General features: G+C 37.0%; 1 protein-coding gene across 1 annotated transcript; it reads left to right on the top strand.

Annotated features, from left to right (window-relative positions):
- Positions 1 to 166: 166 nt before the first annotated feature.
- On the top strand, positions 167 to 17,463 carry ahcyl1 (adenosylhomocysteinase-like 1). The gene is given in 18 exon segments (XM_043246467.1): positions 167 to 663; positions 8,384 to 8,501; positions 9,624 to 9,767; positions 10,476 to 10,576; positions 11,307 to 11,409; positions 11,504 to 11,598; positions 11,986 to 12,092; positions 12,399 to 12,503; positions 12,505 to 12,513; positions 12,677 to 12,740; positions 12,895 to 12,983; positions 13,578 to 13,648; positions 13,896 to 13,990; positions 14,322 to 14,420; positions 15,350 to 15,418; positions 15,595 to 15,673; positions 15,757 to 15,877; positions 16,440 to 17,463. Coding segments are annotated over 18 exon segments (1,662 nt in total). The 5' UTR covers positions 167 to 477; the 3' UTR covers positions 16,447 to 17,463.
- The last annotated feature ends 744 nt before the right edge of the window (positions 17,464 to 18,207 follow it).

Below are 18,207 nucleotides of genomic sequence, written 5' to 3'. Positions count from 1 at the left end.
TTTCACGAAGTGAACCTCTCCAAGTCAACATAATATCTTAAATATTAGTTGTTTTCGTCAATAAATGTTTGAAATACGGCCTTAAAAGCGACAGATTACGGTACACACACCGTTAAGACAGTTCTCGTGCAACTTCCTCTGCGTGCAGGTGCTTGCCTTTAAGCCCCGCCCACCGCTGATGCTGCTGCTGGCCGTCAACCGGACAGTCAAATATAATAATCTGTGGTCCACTGCGGCTCGAGTGATATTACATTCTTATAAACTAGCATCCGCGTCCGTTTTCAATCCGCATTCGGCAGTTTGTTCCTCTCCTGTCGACGTTTTTGCGCAATCGCCCCTTCCGCTTTTGAGACAGTCGGAGCTTTAGAAGCGCTCCGGCAACATAAGGACGAATCGAAAGGTTACAGTAACAGAGCTGAAGGACTACCGCGAACAACCACCGGCAACGGCTCGAAAAGCGCGAAGATACAGATTGCCATGACAGACTGTGTCGGGGATGCGAAGCTGGAGGTGAAACAGGCCAGCAAAGAGTTTAAAGAGAGCGAAAACGTTGCCGAGAAATACTCCGCGATGACAGGCACGAAGAACAGCGACGTGAACATGAACGTCGGCGAGCTGTCCGCCGCATTCACTGCGGTCCCGACCCACAAATCCATGAAAAAGGTAAGGGGGACGGGTCTTTTTAATCCAGCTCGCCGTTTATGGGCCGAGCACACGGTATGCGTGTCCTAAAAACATCGCACTCGAGTTTGGGACGTGTTGCTCAGTTTACTGGTGTCGTTAAGAAAGATTATCCCCGGCGAGAGTTGGACTAGAGGTGTGCTGGAGCCTATTAGAGTCACGTGACGCTCATTTCTAGCCTTTCTTTAGTTCCTTTTCTCGCCGCATCCCTTAATTTTTCCCCGAGCTTGTCACATCTGTCGGAGTCACCGACCTTTGTCCGCTGCAGTTTGCAAATTGTTAGACGCTGGAATCTAAGATGTATTTTTTTTTATATGTAAATGTCTGTAGATTTCCTAGACAGAAAGAAATTGCACGTAGGACATCTGACGGTGTCGGAGCTCGCCACTGCAAAGACCAAAGAGTGAAGATGCAGCATAGATAGATAGATAGAGCGTTTACTCTGTGAAAGAAATATGATCAAGTCCAGATTGTGAAAATGTATGCAGTGTGGCCCTCTGAAGTGTGTGTGTGTGTGTGTGTGTGTGTGTGTGTGGGTGGTAAAAGAGGCACACTACTCTGCCCACTCGCTCATCGAGTTGTCAGCTGGTTACACAACAGAGCCAAGGGCTGTTCTGCTGCTTCTCTTCAGCTGCATTACACTCAGCGGCAAATCAAATTCAGTGCTGGCGTTCACATTTACTGCTTAATATTTCAGAAATCTCATTTTGGATAGTGCGTAATCAAGCATTCGTATGCATCTTTCATCAGCAGCATTTTGCACTTCGGCACGCTTTAGAAAAAAGACTGCACGTGCAGCACTGGGGAAAAAAGAAAGAAAAAGATTTACTGTCGGATTTACTTTAAACCAATTGACCCTAGCATGTTTCACAGATGATTAGAAAGAATCGACAAGTAACACATTTTTAAGTAGAAAGACTGAAATAGTATTTACTTGTAAAATGATCTTTAATCATTTCTACAATAATTTTTAAAGTGTAACTACTTCGCAGAAGATCTCTGTTCTAAGTGTTTATCTGGAATAACAAAGAGCTGAGAGTCTCTTTTGAAAAGCTCAATGGTTTGAGTATCATGCATTCATCTATTCCCCCTCTGATCTTGTGTATTCTTTTTTTTTTTGTATGTGCTGGCAGTGCTTTCCCCAGTAATCACAGTTTTTTCGTGTAACCGTATCCTTTTCTCCCCACAGTTTGAGGGTGTGAGAAAGTTTCTGTCTCTGTACCTCCGCTAGCTTTGTCCCTCTGTGAGCTGGAGGCTCTGATAACATTGTAAAAGAAAGTTGCGTTGAGCTGAGAAATATGACACATGTACTGAGTCGCTCAGAAACGTTTTCTCCTGTTTCTCGGACCGAGACTTGGCATGGGGCCGTGATCCGGCCCTACCTTCTGAGAGCCCTGCACTGACCTTGGGCTCTCCTTATTGTGATTGTTCTCTGTTTTCTCATCAAACATTCAGCTTGTCGTTTAGTTTTAGCAGGAGATTAGTTTCTTCATCTCTTTGAACAGATCTATTCCTCTTATGTGTCTCACAACGCTATCCGTCGTAATAAAATGACTCCTTTTGTTTCCTGATTCTTGCTTGTTATATGTAATATACATAGTTTTGGAGATTAGATCAAATTTCCGGAAATTTCCAGGAAAGCTATTGGTTGCAGAAGTTTGTCCAGTTCTGCTGAATGGGTGCATTGAGAGCTTCCTGCTTCGGTGCTTGAGCTGCCATTAGGGTCTCTTTACACCGAGAAGTCATCTGAGAGAGCTTAGATCGCGTTTCATTTATTCACGTTAGACCATCGGCACTTCAGAGCCCAATTATTTAATTCTCTCAAGTGGTTTGAGCGGGGCGATTATTCTTGACTTGGTTGAGCAGATTGCTGTTATATCTTTAAACTGTGTTTAAGAAGTTTCACATTCTCAGCCAAATCATGTTAGGACAATTCGGTTTCATCAAGTTGACTTTTGCAAAGAAAAAAGAGCTTAAATAAAAGCTCAATCAGCTGTTTAGTTAATCAGCCTTGTTAATAGTAAAACTCTGCCACAGTCTGGTCATCACTGGACTATGACACTGAAAGTTCTGTATAATATCAGGGCTTTTTGGTCCAAGTGAATCTTTTGTAGGGTTGTTTATTTAGTGATTTATTACTTTTTTAAAGAGCACAAGAAAATAGAACGATTAAAGGTAATTTATCATAAAAAAAAGTTCAAATCTTTAGTCTGCATGTGTAGCTATATAGTAGGTATAGGTCTAGTATAGTTAAATAGAAATAGTATAGTCATTTACTACTTTAAATTAAAATAATGAAAAGTTATTACACGTTAACATTTAGGCTACAAAAGCCAAACATAAACTACGGAACATAAAAAGAAAGAAAAAAATGTTTGTTCATACAGTGAAAGTCATTGGTAACCAAAACACCTTTGACACCAACAGTTTTCAAAATACCTCATTTTTTGTTTGACAAAAGAAAGGCTTGAAAAGAGAGGGTGAGTATATTTTCCTTTTTAATGTTTTTGTTATTGTTATTTATGATGTGATTCTCTAAAAACGAAACCAAACCTGTCAGCAGGTGGCGGTAAATCGCTTTAATAATTCATATGGCTGATTCATTCAGGAACGAAGTTAACGGCTCTCTTCGGAACTAGCTTTTGTAGAACGAAGAGCTTTTCAGAATGCAGGGCTTAGAGGACAAACAATAATGTACAATATGTGGACAAGAATGTGTCTTTATTTTAAATGCTGCTCTAATTTCACAACAACAAAAAAGCACACCAAAAATGTAGCTTCTCTAAAATAATATTAAGCAGCACAATCCTTTTCAGCATCATTAATAATAAGTATAAGAATAATATCTGTCAATAATATCTGATTGATAAGAAATGTTTTTTGAGCAGCATTGTAGAAATATCTCTAAAGGATCAAGTGGCAGTGAAGAATGAAGTAATGACTGCTGAAAAATTCACCTTTTCCAACACGGGGGGAAAAAATTATATTAAAAGGGCTATCGCCAGACCCGGAGACCAGCAGAAGATATTCCAAAATGGTGAAACTCATCTTTTTAACTGTGGGGGAGTTGGAGAATGAGCCTATTTCAAAATTAGTGGCGTGTTCCTTTAATATGGTGGCTAATATTGATATATACAATTAGCTGGGATTAATTTTAGTTTAGACAGCCCTGCGTTTTCACTTTTAATTAAAAAACCTAATCCTGTGTGGAAGGCAGTAGAGTTCTTTGTGTTTGTTGATAGTCCTGCAGAGTGTAGTGTACACTGCCTGACCTCGGCCTGGGATTAGAGACTGTGGCTGAAAGCCAGGCTGGTTACATTAGGACTGCAGCAGGTATTGGCAGAGTCACGGTAAACGGCTCAACAGCGCCTGCTTAACGCTTGAGCGTCTGCTGGCCTAGTACTGCCTGTCTGTTTCCACCGCCATGGATCATTGTGAGCTGTAAAGCAGAACAGTCAATGAACTGGATGGATTTCTTTTTTTTCTATTTTTAGTCAGATCTCGGAATAGAGCTGAGCAACTTGACCTGTAGTGGATGCTTTAGGGGTTTACAGAAACATGGTTTAATTCCCTCCAGATCCCTGTTTTATTAGCTGCCCTGAATGAACTCCACAGGAGAGTCTGTTTCTGAAGGCACTGGGAGAACCAGTTGGATTAAAACACTGGGGCAACAAATACACCCTTCCTTTAGTACTCCTGAAACATTCAGTCACCGCAAACAAGACAGGCTGACGGGCCTTACCTTGGGTTGCAAGGAACGGTAGATTGTAGAAAGAGAGGGAGAGCAAAAGTAGGCTGGCCGGGTTTGTGAGTGGTTGATTTATTGGTTCCCTTGTCACCTCCCATACCCTCATGTCCGCTGTAAGAACTCCACACAGAAACTCCCCCCTATACCCGCCCCATTTGTAAAACTACATTGGTGAAACACCAGTTGTAACAATACACAGGCACAAAGGCCAGAGGCAACCGGCACAGATAGGGACCATGAACCATGGATATGATTTTCCCAGGGTAAGTGACATTACTCTCTCTCTTCCGTCCTCTTCAGGAGCATGCAGCAAAAAGAGCTCCGATTGTTTTGGTGACACTGTATGTTTATTTACATAAAGTCTGTGAGAGACAGAGTGGAAAACAAAGAAAATAATTACAATACATCTATGTGATGATAATAGAAAATGTTTGAAAAAAATTAAAATAAGAGAGAAGTGGTAGATTTTTAAATATTTCTACTATATATTAATATAGTATCAAGCTATATATATTTATATTATTTTTATTTATTAATTTTTTTTTCAGAAATTCAGATATATAAAAGGTTACAATGTTCTTCAATATTTATATGTTCTATTCTATTATGTTGAACTAACCTAAATTACATAGTTAATTATTAAATAAAAACAAAAATATTAATATTTAGAAAAGAAGGATATTTTACTTATGTATGTATGTATATATATATATATATATATATATATATATATATATATATATATATATATATATATATATATATATATATATATATATATATATATACATTTTGTTTATATTTTAAATTAACGTTAAAAAGATTCTTCTCTGTGATCAAGTCAACGTATTTGTAGAAATTGCTTATCAAAATAATTTCAATTAAACTCTGTACAGTTTATTAATATGTAGCGCTCACCATCTTGGAAATGTCTGAAGTTCTCAGTTTGTCTCTGAGTAGGAAGTTTTAGAGACATCATGTGCTGGTTTTTCAGGGACTGAAATAGATTTGAGAAATTATTACTCAAATATGATACCGTTTCAAATACTGTTTCAAGCAGAGTTATTTACATCTGCCACAGTCATACGATGCTAGTTTAAGTCAGTTTTGTCTTTTGATACTTACATTGGACTTTCCCGCTACATAACACTGACTGGGGCAGTTAAAGTCTGGTTTAACATAATCCACAGCCTTCTGGATTATTACAGCACATTGCCAGAGTGATAAAAAAAGAATATGGTACGATTTAATAATTTAAGTGACAGTGTAATCAGCGAAATGAGCTGGAAATGATGTTAATGCTTATAAGGCTTCATCATAGTCCATAGCTTTTTTTTTTTTTTTTCGTGTTTCAACTGGAAATTTATAGCCTGAATTCTATGATCATAACTGTCCAGATATTTCAGGCTCTTCAAGTTCAAAGCTTTGCCTCGGGTCACAATACCGCCTCACAATGGCATTTTATTATCACTCAAATTTCCTTGAAACATCAGCTGTGTGTTGTGTCAACTTCACCGGCATGTCCTGCAGTTTTGTGTCCAAACATACCTAACTCAGGACTTGGATGATGTCTGGCAAATCACAAGTTAGATAACAGATAAACCGACGGTGCTAAGGCAGTTCTACGGGGGGAGCCGAACATTTTCTGGGATTGGAAAGTAGATGTTTACTGTTTTGAGTAAAGCGAAATGTGTAGTGGGTTCACTGCTTGTCAAACTAACATCTGAAGTCATGTCAAGTCAAGTATATGGATCAGTTTTGGAAAATCGTCCCAAAGGAAAAGATCTCAACAGAACATTTTATATAATACTTTAATTAAGCAAGGATGTGCTAAATTGATCGAACGTAACAGTAAAGACGTTGATCATTTGCAGTGAATCAGGATATTTAAATGATGTCTGAAGGATCATGTGACACTGAAGAAGTAATACAAATAAAAAAAAAAATTCAACTTTGCCTTCACAGAAATAATTCACGTTTCAAAAAATATTAAAACACATAAGACCTTTTTGAAAAAAACAAAACTCAGTAGTGTATTTAAAAAATATCAGTTATATTTTAGCATTTAATACAAAAAAAAATGAAATGAGCTGTGAAAGCAGCTAAAAGGTTTTCTTCTGGGTCTTTCCACGTTGCCTATATTTCACAGTAGGAATTGTGATGGCAGCTGTGTTTTGTGAGGGCGAGGGATCCTCTGTTTTGCTTGGGGGAAAAAAAAGTATCGGATTCACAAGCGCCATTGAACTTTCCAAAGCCTTTTCCTAAAGATTTGTAGATTGACTGTCATCAGATGCATTAAATGAAATCTCCTGTTTTTATATACCACACAGACAGAGGTTCTTCCCTCTCTATCTGTCTCTGCTGCGCTTAGACAGTAAATATATTAGATGCTTGGATTATTTGATCGCTTATAACCACACACAAGCTTAATCAGATAAATGTCACTGGTTAAGGTCACAGGTTAGAGGTCATTTCAGCCTGAAGCATCAGGCACTTTTGTAAAGTAATTTCTTTGGTCTCATCTTGCCACCTCAAGCGATTTTAAAGCATTTTGTTGCAAATGCATACTGCTTGTGGTTACATATCAATCCAAGTGATTTTGTTTGCTAAAGCACAGTCATATTGCAGCTCACAGTGAATCTGGGTCTCCAGATGCTTTGAAGCTGAGCCGCTGGTGATCTGTAGATGAGACATCTGTGTACGAAAGAAACATAAATCAGCTCTAAAAAAGGAGTGCAGTGAGAACCAGAGCCCTGCCTCTGTGATTTACCTGCACATTATTGTGTAAATGTAATAGTCCACTACAAACCCCCCCATCCTCCCTTGCTTTTCAGACATATGATCACTCCTACATGAAGTGTTATGTGACACAGCGATGAATCGGTCTTCATTGGGTATTTTTACACAGAAGCATTCGTCCTTCATGTTAATGTCTCTGTCGGACTATGTGCACCGCGAGGTTTAAACTTTCAGCTTTTATTACTTTGCTTAATCAATGTAATGGCCCCATGAAATTAAAATAGAAATTAATTTAGTCCATGTGCTGGCTTAGAGATCGACTTGTATGCTAATGTACTCCCAACTTAATTTATAAATGTAATTTTTTTTGTTTCGAAGTCAGTTTCTGAAACATTGCGGTCAATAAATATTCGCTTGGTTATATCAAACGCTCTCTTGAATTTGTTCTAGATCATTAAGCATGACGTTTTAGAGCCTTTGAAGTCAGTTTCCTGACAAGGTGGTTTCATGCACAAAACACTGACATGGCAAAAAAACGTAATGCTTTTGGCAAAACGACGACACAGCAAAGAAAATTACATTTGTTTCTGTGCTAACTTGGGTTTACTGCAGAAAATAACAGCAGTCACAATCCCATGTCAACTTGTGCTTCCATACTGCCTTTTGCTTTTATACTTTGTGCTCAAGTTATACTGAAGCTATAATTTAACAGTCGAGTTCATCTGCGTTCTCCACAAAACAAGACTGCATGCAGCACACAGGCAGAAACCAGCAATACACACTCTTCATCAGCCTGCAAGCATATATCCCATGAATATTTAAAGTTTTGCATTATTAAAATGACTGAAATGGAACTGAAATCCCCTGATGAGATCTGTTCCCCACATCTGTTATGTAATTGTAAAATATTTCAATACAGCAGTGAACAGATGCTATTTATAGTGTCCTTTTGGTCTATATTAAGACTCTACATGTTTGAAGCTGTGCTGTTTCTTATTATTTTAGTGTGTTTAATGTTCAGTAGTGACGTTTCAAAGTTTCTTCGTAGTTTGTTTGATTGCATTTGTATTAGTCGAAATTAAGCCTTAAGTTCTGAAATGTAAAATACAAGGACAATTTTTATTTTTGCATGAGCTACATGCAGATGTGCTGCTCACATGTTCATGTCTCTCTTTCCCCCATCCTCTTTTTTTCCATACCTTCATCTTACTGTAGCAGATTCAGTTTGCCAACCAAGAGGAAAAACAGGAGTTCAGCAAGTTCCCTACAAAGACTGGCCGTCGCTCCCTGTCCCGCTCCATCTCTCAGTCCTCCACGGACAGCTACAGCTCAGGTCAGACCCTCATCCACCCTCACTGCAAGCCAAGCACGCACACAAAAACCAAAACTCAAATGGTGTGAAGCGTTAAACGCATACATTGTAGGTCTAACAGCCATTTAGTAGCTAAATGGTTTTATTTTAAAAGAATAGTTCACCCAAAAATGTAAATTTGCTAGAACTCAGCTTACTTACTTACACAAGGCCATCCAAGATGATAGATAAGTTTTTTTCTTCATCTTATCATATTTAGCAATGAATTACTTGCTCACCAATGAATCCTCTGCAGTGAATGGGTGCAGTCAGAATGAGAATCTAAACAGCTGATAAAAACATCGCAATAATCCACATGACTACTGTCCATCAGTCATGTGCTGTGAGGTGAAAAGCTATGGGTTTGTAAGAAATAAACCCATCATTAAGAATTTAGCTTTAAGTTGTAGATATGAATGAAAATGTCAACATTGAATCAAGAGAGAAATATGCAATCAGGCACGTTTACAAGTGTTATGGACTCTATTTTGCCCAGTAAAAGCATTTAAAAACAAACTTAATTTCACAGCATGTTAATTGGTGTCATGGAGTTGTGTGGAGTCATTCTAGATTATCGCGATGTTTTTAGTCAGCTGTTTGAACTCTTGTTCTGACGGCACCCATTCACTGCAGAGGATACTTGATGAGCAAGTGATTTAATGCGCAATTTCCAAATCTGTTCCCATGAAGACACAAACCCATCTTGGATGTCCTGAGGGTGGGCGCGTTTTCATTTTAGGATGAACTATTCCCGTGAGTTCATTGCAGAAACTAACAAATCATTGTGGCCCAAAACTGCTTATTTCTTGTTCATGCTAGTTTTGTGTGTTGTGTAATGTAATCCTAGGTTAGCTTAAACCGAGAACTACAGACTTTTGGTAGCACTGGCACTGGATCAGACAAATTCACATTCCTAAATCACTCGTAATACCAACAAAAGTGAGGGATAAACATTCCTACATGTTTGTGACTGCAGACCAACCCCTGCTGAAACAAAATTGCAAAATAATGTCATAAGATCAGTAGGGGTTTTCTTATCGCAAACATTAATAAATGCATGCACTGGTGTTAACTCCACTAAAATGTGCGGTCGTGTTCTTGTAGCGGCATCTTACACTGACAGCTCTGATGATGAGACGTCTCCTCGTGAGAAAAGCCAGGTCAACTCAAAGGGCAGCAGCGACTTCTGCGTCAAGAACATCAAGCAGGCAGAGTTTGGACGGCGGGAGATCGAGATCGCTGAGCAAGGTTAGGAGACTCGCCTTTTATGCTTAATGCTCAAGATGGTTTGCTTACATAACAATTACAGCATTGATTGCTGACTGGTCGGTCGTGTTTTGTCAAGTTTTGAAAATTAATGTTATTGGTTTAGTAAAGAATTGTTGACGCAGGGCATCTGTTGAACACAAAGGTAGGTGTGTGTAAGGGCTGTCAAAGGAACAAGGTTTGGACACAGCTGCTGCTGTCAGGAACAGTCATTGTTCTCCATTTAATTCAATGGTTTCATCTTTTTTAACTGGGTTAAGATCTCAAGGCCAGCTACACAATATATATATACACATACTTAAAGGAATAGTACACTCGAAAAAGGAAAAATGGATCATCATTTAGTTATTTCAAATTCATATGACATTCTTCTGCAGAACACAAAGCCAGAAATTTCAAAGAGATTTTAAATGTCAGTAAAAAGTCTCCTGAAGCAATATCTCTGACCAAAATGTTCAGTTCAACTCACTGACTTAGTGATACAGAAATAATCAGTGAATAAGAACAAAGCTACTAGGAAAACTGTTATAAATGCTAACAGAAGTTTCATTTAAATGTTTCCCTGTTTTTAGTGCAACAAGAGTTTTGTCTGTGTTTTGGTGTGATCTCCGTTTCAGACCCCTAGACTCTGCCTTCCATAATAAAAGAAGCTGTCTCATCTTCAAACTGTTGTCTCTGTCACATCCACAGATATGTCTGCTCTCATTTCCCTGCGGAAGCGAGCTCAGGGGGAGAAACCCCTCGCTGGGGCTAAAGTGGTTGGATGCACTCACATCACTGCACAGACTGCTGTAGGTTCTCCTCAAGGCTGCGAAATTTGAACACACACTGTCTCTTACAAATAGTCGTTGCATCTAACACAAAATATTTACACATTTCTATGGCTTGTTTGGGTTAATATTAAAGTTAGCTGTACTCACAGCATGCTTAGGGCAAGTCATTTTGATTTGCTGAAATTACCAAACTGATCAGACCAGTAAATCAAGCAGGGCAATATAATGAATACTTGAATTTTAAACACTTACCTAAATGTAGTCTACGTCTTTACTGCTTTAAATAAATTGTGTTCTATACGGTCCATTAATTGGATACCCTACTCACTTATAAGCATGCATGTATTGTTAGGAGTCAAACAATTAAAAAATGTAAACAAATTAAAATAATGTTTTCATGTAATACAAAAAAAGATAAATATTGATATAGATAAATGTTAGATTAAAACTAAAAATAATTTCAGGTACTAAAAAGTGTAGTTAAATAGTCAAAAACTAAAATATCTATCATAAAAACACTGTAAATATGTAATTAAAACAAGATTATGTAAATAATATTACACCAAAAAAAAAATACCAGCTTTGTTGCTATTAAAAAAAAGAGAATGTCAAACAACTATTTTGTTACATATTTTTCATACAAAAAAATCAGTGCTCACAATATTTGCTTGTATATAAAGGTATAATATAAAGGTAAATATACGCATTACTCTTAGTTTGTTTACTCTTCTGTGCTGGTTTCTTTCAGGTCCTGATCGAGACACTTGTGGCACTGGGTGCTCAGTGCCGCTGGACTGCGTGTAACATTTACTCCACTCAGAATGAAGTGGCCGCAGCTTTGGCAGAGAGCGGTAAACAGCGCTTTTAACAACCTGCTTCGTCTGAACTACCATTTCCAACCTGGCCTGGTATTCTAGAGTCTCTTTTATTTTGTGCCCTTTAAAGGTGTTTCCGTTTTTGCCTGGAAAGGTGAATCAGAAGATGACTTCTGGTGGTGCATTGATCGCTGTGTCAACATGGAAGGCTGGCAGGCAAACATGGTATATAATGTTCTGTGATATTAAAAGAGCTGAATCAGTGGGCATTGTCTTGTTTACACTGAGTGCAAATAATCAACCTTGTTGGCAAAGATGAATTTCCCTAACTTTACCCAACATTTACCCATTGCACAAACTGCATATTACGTCTGTTTACACTTTATGTGAATAGCGTTACTGTATTGCCGTTTTGTGCTTAGTGTAAGCAAGATGCTAACTGTTGCTTTGTACCCTTTGTGAACACATATCTACCACTGTTTACAATATTTAGCGCACCGCTTCTGTTAATCTTCATTGGCCACTGCCAAATCAGTATTTATATTACTTCAAAACAATTATCAGGCTCTTTGTATGTTTGCAGACTAGTAATCGTCATGCATTTTCTCACAGATCCTAGATGATGGTGGCGATCTGACCCACTGGGTGTATAAGAAGTATCCAAGCGTTTTTAAGAAAGTGCGTGGGATCGTGGAGGAGAGCGTTACAGGTGTACACAGGTAAGGGAGAACTGTTTTTTTAAATCTATTATCTTCATTACAGTGTTTGCAAGTTGCTTTGGATAAAAGCATCTACCATTCTTATTTTATTTCTATATTTATATAGAAATAGAAATATAGAAATACACACCATTAACCTAACACAATGACACAGATCTTTGGTATTTATTTTATGTATATTGTATTATTAAGATGATTAAAATAATGACATTAATCACCCGTATGTTTTAATAAAGTGACAAGCCTATTGAGCAAATATTTATGTTTAGATCAAATGTGTCTGTTTTTTTATTTTCATTATTCTAGGTTGTACCAACTCTCCAAAGCTGGCAAGCTTTGTGTCCCCGCTATGAATGTAAATGATTCCGTCACCAAGCAGAAGTTTGATAATCTGTACTGCTGCAGGAGTCCATTTGGATGGGTAAGACACCTGCTATGCTTTTTAAAATATATATATATATATATATATATATATATATATATATATATATATATATATATATATATACTGTCCTCTTACAGAGCATGTTGAAAGCTTATTTAAGTAAAAGTATAATCTCTGTTGACTTCCTCTTTCTTCTCAGTCTGAAGAGAACGACAGATGTGATGTTTGGTGGGAAGCAGGTGGTGGTTTGTGGTTACGGAGAGGTCAGTCTTCATGTGCGCTTTTGCAAAATGCCCCCAAAGATAATCTTCATAATGCAAAAAATAATCTCTAATTTGCCAGACAGTATTTCATACGAGCACAGATATTTTAAGAACATTTCTGTTTTAATTTCTTTTTCTATTGATTCTGGTGTAGGTGGGAAAAGGTTGTTGTTCAGCTCTGAAAGCGCTTGGAGCCATTGTGTGTGTGACAGAGATTGACCCTATTTGTGCTCTTCAAGCTTGGTGAGATAAACACACGAGCAAAAATTAGCACAATTTTAAGCAAATACCATGTGCACTATATTAGTACTTTTCACATAGTATTATGGTATTTATTAAGATTTTTAATTGGCTTTGATTTTAGTTTAGGTTTTTTAACAATTTTATTGATGTTATAATTTTTTTGTAATAAAATATTTTCATTTCAGTTAGTTTACAGATACCGCAATTATGTAATCGTTGAAAGTTCACTTATGCTATTCTGCATATTTTTTCAGTTGCTACACACAATGACATAAACATTATTCAGTGTAAATTTTGTCTGTCTAAATGCACAATGAAAAAAAATATCACCAACTTTTTATGTTTATTGTCATTATATTTATAAAAATAAATATCAAGTTGTAAAGTTTCCTTAGGATTAACAGAGCACTTCAAAACAATTTTTCTAAAACAAGACTTCTACAAATGATAAATGCTTCCCATATTAGCCAAACACATGGCCGTGGGAAGTATTTACACAGGAAGCCTGTGAACAAGCGCTTATTTATTAAGAATATTTAAACACGTCTTCCCTCACTGTCTATGTAAAGACCTTTGTTTTCATCTTCCTCATAGTATGGACGGCTTCAAAGTGGTGAAGCTAAATGAGGTGGTTCGCCAAATGGACATGGTTATCACCTGCACGGGTACGTCTGCTTACAGCTGGCTCGCTTCCACTTTCAAATCCATTTCCTCTGTTCCATGCGGCTCTTATCAGCACAACACATTCTCCCAGATGCCCTTGCATTGAGTTGCAGCTGTAGCTGTAGTTATTGCAACAGTTTTGTAAAGAAATATTGAGGTTTGGAGTTATGCACGGTCTCTGCTAGACAACTTTGCAACGAGTTAAATTTTATTGGAGAGTAATTTTGATTAGTACGTCTGTTTCTACAGGGAACAAAAATGTTGTGACCAGGGAGCACTTGGATCGAATGAAGAATGGCTGTATTGTCTGCAACATGGGCCATTCCAACACTGAAATTGATGTGGTGAGTGAGTCTTTACCTGTTTTTGTGTTATTTATGAGGAGGCTCCATTTGCTCCCACTGTAGTGTACTTTATTGGTGAATGTTACGTCAACAGCTGTAGATGTTCCATGAGCCACAGGGACACTTAATCAACCTGAAAGCCTCTTAGCAGCATGTTTCCGACGACAGAGTGAAGTGCGCTGATGGTGTTCGTAGTGGATGCCTTTTGCGTTTGTGTGTGTGTGTGTGTGTGTTTTCACTTTGTAGGTTTGTCAGTCTGTACCGGACAAAAGCGAAAGCGAGTGTTAGTCTGTGTGCGCTCATGTGTGTGTGTGTTGTTTCTCTGTTCCAGGCGAGTCTGAGGACTCCAGAGCTCACCTGGGAGAGGGTGCGTTCACAGGTTGACCACGTCATCTGGCCTGACGGGAAACGAGTGATTTTACTGGCAGAGGTCTTTCCTTCTTCTCTCTTTTTCTTGAACGAGTGCCAGAGATATGATGGATGGACTCTATTTTAATGCCACAGTAAACACATTTGTATGGCAGTCGGAGTTTAAGTCTGCTTAATGTTAACGATGTGTCCTGAACAAGTCTAAACTAGCAAGTTGTTGCACAATGCAATGAAAAAGTTCATTGATTTACTGTTAGAGAGTCGATGCATTAATATACATGTGTGATCATAAATGTGTGCAATGCATAATATATGTATCATTTTTAGATTGTATCATGTATATTACATAATACACAGTCAAATTATGTAATTTTATATAACATTCACATGGAATCAGTAAGACAAAAAGTGACTCTAAAGACAATATTTTAAAATATATTTTTTTGCACAAAAATATTAAGCAGCACTATTGTTTTTAACAGTGTTTATAAAAAGTGTTTTTGACCAAATTATTAAAATTTATATAAAAATTCAGCTTTGTCATCACAGGAATTTTAAATGTTTCACATTACTTTTTTTTTTTTTACAGTAATTTTGATCAAATTAATGCCATTTTGGTCAACACTAGAAACAAAATTACTTTTTTGTGACTTTTTCAAAGTCATAAAAAAAACCCTACTGTTCCTAAACTTTTGAACAGAAGTATAAAATGTAATTCTAGTCTATTAGTTGTCCTTTTTTAAAGCAGCTTAAGCACTTGATGGTACGTATTGTCATATGTTTTGGTATGCATCAGTTCCAAATAAAAAAATGTCCAATAAATCCAATAAAAATAAAAATATAATTCTTAATGCAAAACTAGCATTGCCATTTGGTATTTAATTTCAAAAACATTTTCTTCTATGTGAAAAGACTTTGTTTTCCCCAACAGATTTTGTCTTTTCTCCTGGTGGATCAGAGTAAATCTGTTATTTGTTTGCTGTTTTTCAGGGCCGGCTCTTGAACCTGAGCTGCTCAACAGTCCCCTCTTTTGTGCTATCAATCACAGCCACAACCCAGGTAATTTAACCTGTCCTGATTTGGGTTTTATCTGAAGTGCGTGTGTGTCCTCTGTGCAGATGGCATTTTATCCAGTTATGTTAGTGGTTCTGAGTGCTGCTGCACAGCTGTATGATTATCATGCCTGATTTAACATCTCTAATCGCAGGCTGTTCTGCTCTTTACTTTAATGTTAGGCTTTGGCCCTGATAGAGCTGTATAATGCACCAGAAGGTCGCTACAAACAGGATGTCTACCTGCTTCCCAAGAAGATGGGTAAGAACCGATCACCGCTAACTCAGACAAAGCAGTTATGTGCATTAACTGCAATAAATCATCTATGTGCATGTGTGTTTCAGATGAATATGTGGCCAGCTTGCACCTACCCAACTTTGACGCTCATCTTACAGAGCTGTCAGATGAACAGGCCAAATATATGGGCCTGAATAAGAACGGACCCTTTAAACCAAATTACTACAGGTATGAGAGGGGCTGTGGTCATGACTGATAGTTTATAATGTACACATTTGAACTGTTATGTAGTGTGATAAGGAAAGTCTAGTGTTCCTGTTTTAGGACAACTCATTAAATGCCCAAGAATAAAATGTTTGGTCACTTACTCCCCTCTGCTGGTTGACATTGAAAGATTCACAAAACCAATGAATTCGCTAATAGTTTTTTTTAGGTTAGTCTAGTCAATTTCAAAAATTACATAAAATAAATAATTACTATTTTAGCTTTTTAGCATAACATTGACTCCTGCTGAAAAGTTTGGGCACCATAAGATTGATTTCTTATTATCAGTGTTGAAAACAGTGCCATTTCATTTTTGTGTCAGATGTGCTACATTTTTCAGGATTTTTTGATTAATGGAAAGTTTACCATTTTTAAGTCTTTTGTGACATTATTAACGTCTTTACCTGTTTTGATCAATGTGATGGTAGTTGAACTCATAACATTCAACGATAAACAATTTCATATTATGCATGCCAGACTGAACAGTTATGACAAAAATAACATTTCCCTATTGTTCTGCTTACAGATATTAGTGTAACTGGATGGATTTAGCCTTCATCAGAGATGGAGAGACCTGCATTAACCAGTGAAGCAAGAGATTTATTTTCTATTAATATACATTTCTTAAAACGAAACTTGATTTTACTGAATGTTATTCTTATTTAATAGTGTTACTAATGTCCAGTGACAACATATACGTCCATGTCACTTTTAGGCTTATGTGCATTGTTAGAATTTATGTATTATAGCATTTGTTGTAAATCATCTTTTAACCTAGGTATGAAAAGGACCACCGTCTATGGCTCTAAAAACGTGCCAAATATTGGTTATAGTTATTGATCAAATAAGATAAGAATAATTATCAATGCTTTGTTTTTACATGGTTATTCTATTTACCCAAGGTTATGTTACACTCGATTGTTCATGACCAAAATAATTGTCTTTGTGGCTTTTAGACTCAGCATAATATTCTTGATTTATCGCTATTGCATAAGAAAATATAAAAGCTTTTTTTTGAATGAATGTACTGTGTATTACTGCTAAAAGCTAGAGTGTTCTGGCAATATGATACACACCACTGTGTGCAGAATCTTCCGTGACCTGGCAGCACATGCTGCTAAATATACCCCGCTTGGGGGGGGATTTTATGAATTGTCACCAATAGGGATTCTTTTCCCTTTCACGTTCTCACACAGTCCAGTCATCTCTGTGGCCTTTTATGAATTCTTCTGTTAAAATAACGTAGACCATTATATGTTATTTAGGCCGATCTTAGATGAAAATACCATAGATTTGGGGATATTCTGTGAGTCTTTTGCAGAATAGTGTGGACCCCCAACATAGTCACACATAGCCAGCTAGACTCACGAGAAGCACACATATCTTGATCACCATCTCTAAGGGACTGCAAATGTCTTAAGCAAATATCACTGTGAACGCTGTCATTTGAATATTTGCCTCATCTGCACTTTGTGATTTACCTTTGCATACATCATTTGTCAGATGTGATGTCATCAAATCCCTGCATTAAAGATCTTGCTGTCACAGTATGCATTTTGACTCATATTTATGCTGTTTCTACCATTGTAGGAAGCTTATTATATTTTATGTTAGCACTAGGCTAATTCAACAATATTGTTGCTTACTATAAGATTAGCGGCGTGCAAAAGGATTCTGGACGGTAAAATGTTAGAAATGAATGATTTATAGCTAATGTTTTAAGAAAAAAAAATAAGCATTTGGTGACCCAAAGAAGGCAATTCGTTCTTGAGACCATTTAATTGGCCTGTTTTGTATTGTAGGCTAAAAAGTACAGTAATTTAAATGTATAAATTAGCGCATAATGATTGGTCCAACATGCCCACCGATGAGAAATGTAACAGAAATCAAACGACGAACATTTAACGGTAACAAAACGCTTTAAACAACTACTTCCTAATAATAATACAGCAATGTATGGAAGCCCGTTTCCGCCACTGGATAAAAGATTTAAAAAGGTTATTTATAATTTTAATTTTATGTTAGAATTCTGACTTTATAACTCACAATTCTGAATTCTCAAAGCCAGTTTTTTCTTTGAATTGTAAGATGCAAATTCATTAAAAAATATAAATTCAGAAGCCACAATTACGAAGAAAAAAGTCAAGAATTTTGTGATAAAAAGTCGCAATAAACTTTTTTTTTATTATTCAGTGGTGGTAAGCGGCTTCCACGATGAGCCGTTTAAAAGCAGTTCAAATAAAAAAGTACACTATAAAAAAAACATAATTATCGTTTCAAACGTCGTTTAGCGC

This window comes from Puntigrus tetrazona, chromosome 8 (assembly GCF_018831695.1).
Source record: "Puntigrus tetrazona isolate hp1 chromosome 8, ASM1883169v1, whole genome shotgun sequence".
Taxonomy (NCBI): Eukaryota; Metazoa; Chordata; class Actinopteri; order Cypriniformes; family Cyprinidae; genus Puntigrus; species Puntigrus tetrazona.
This window is presented reverse-complemented; position numbering and strand designations above follow the sequence as displayed.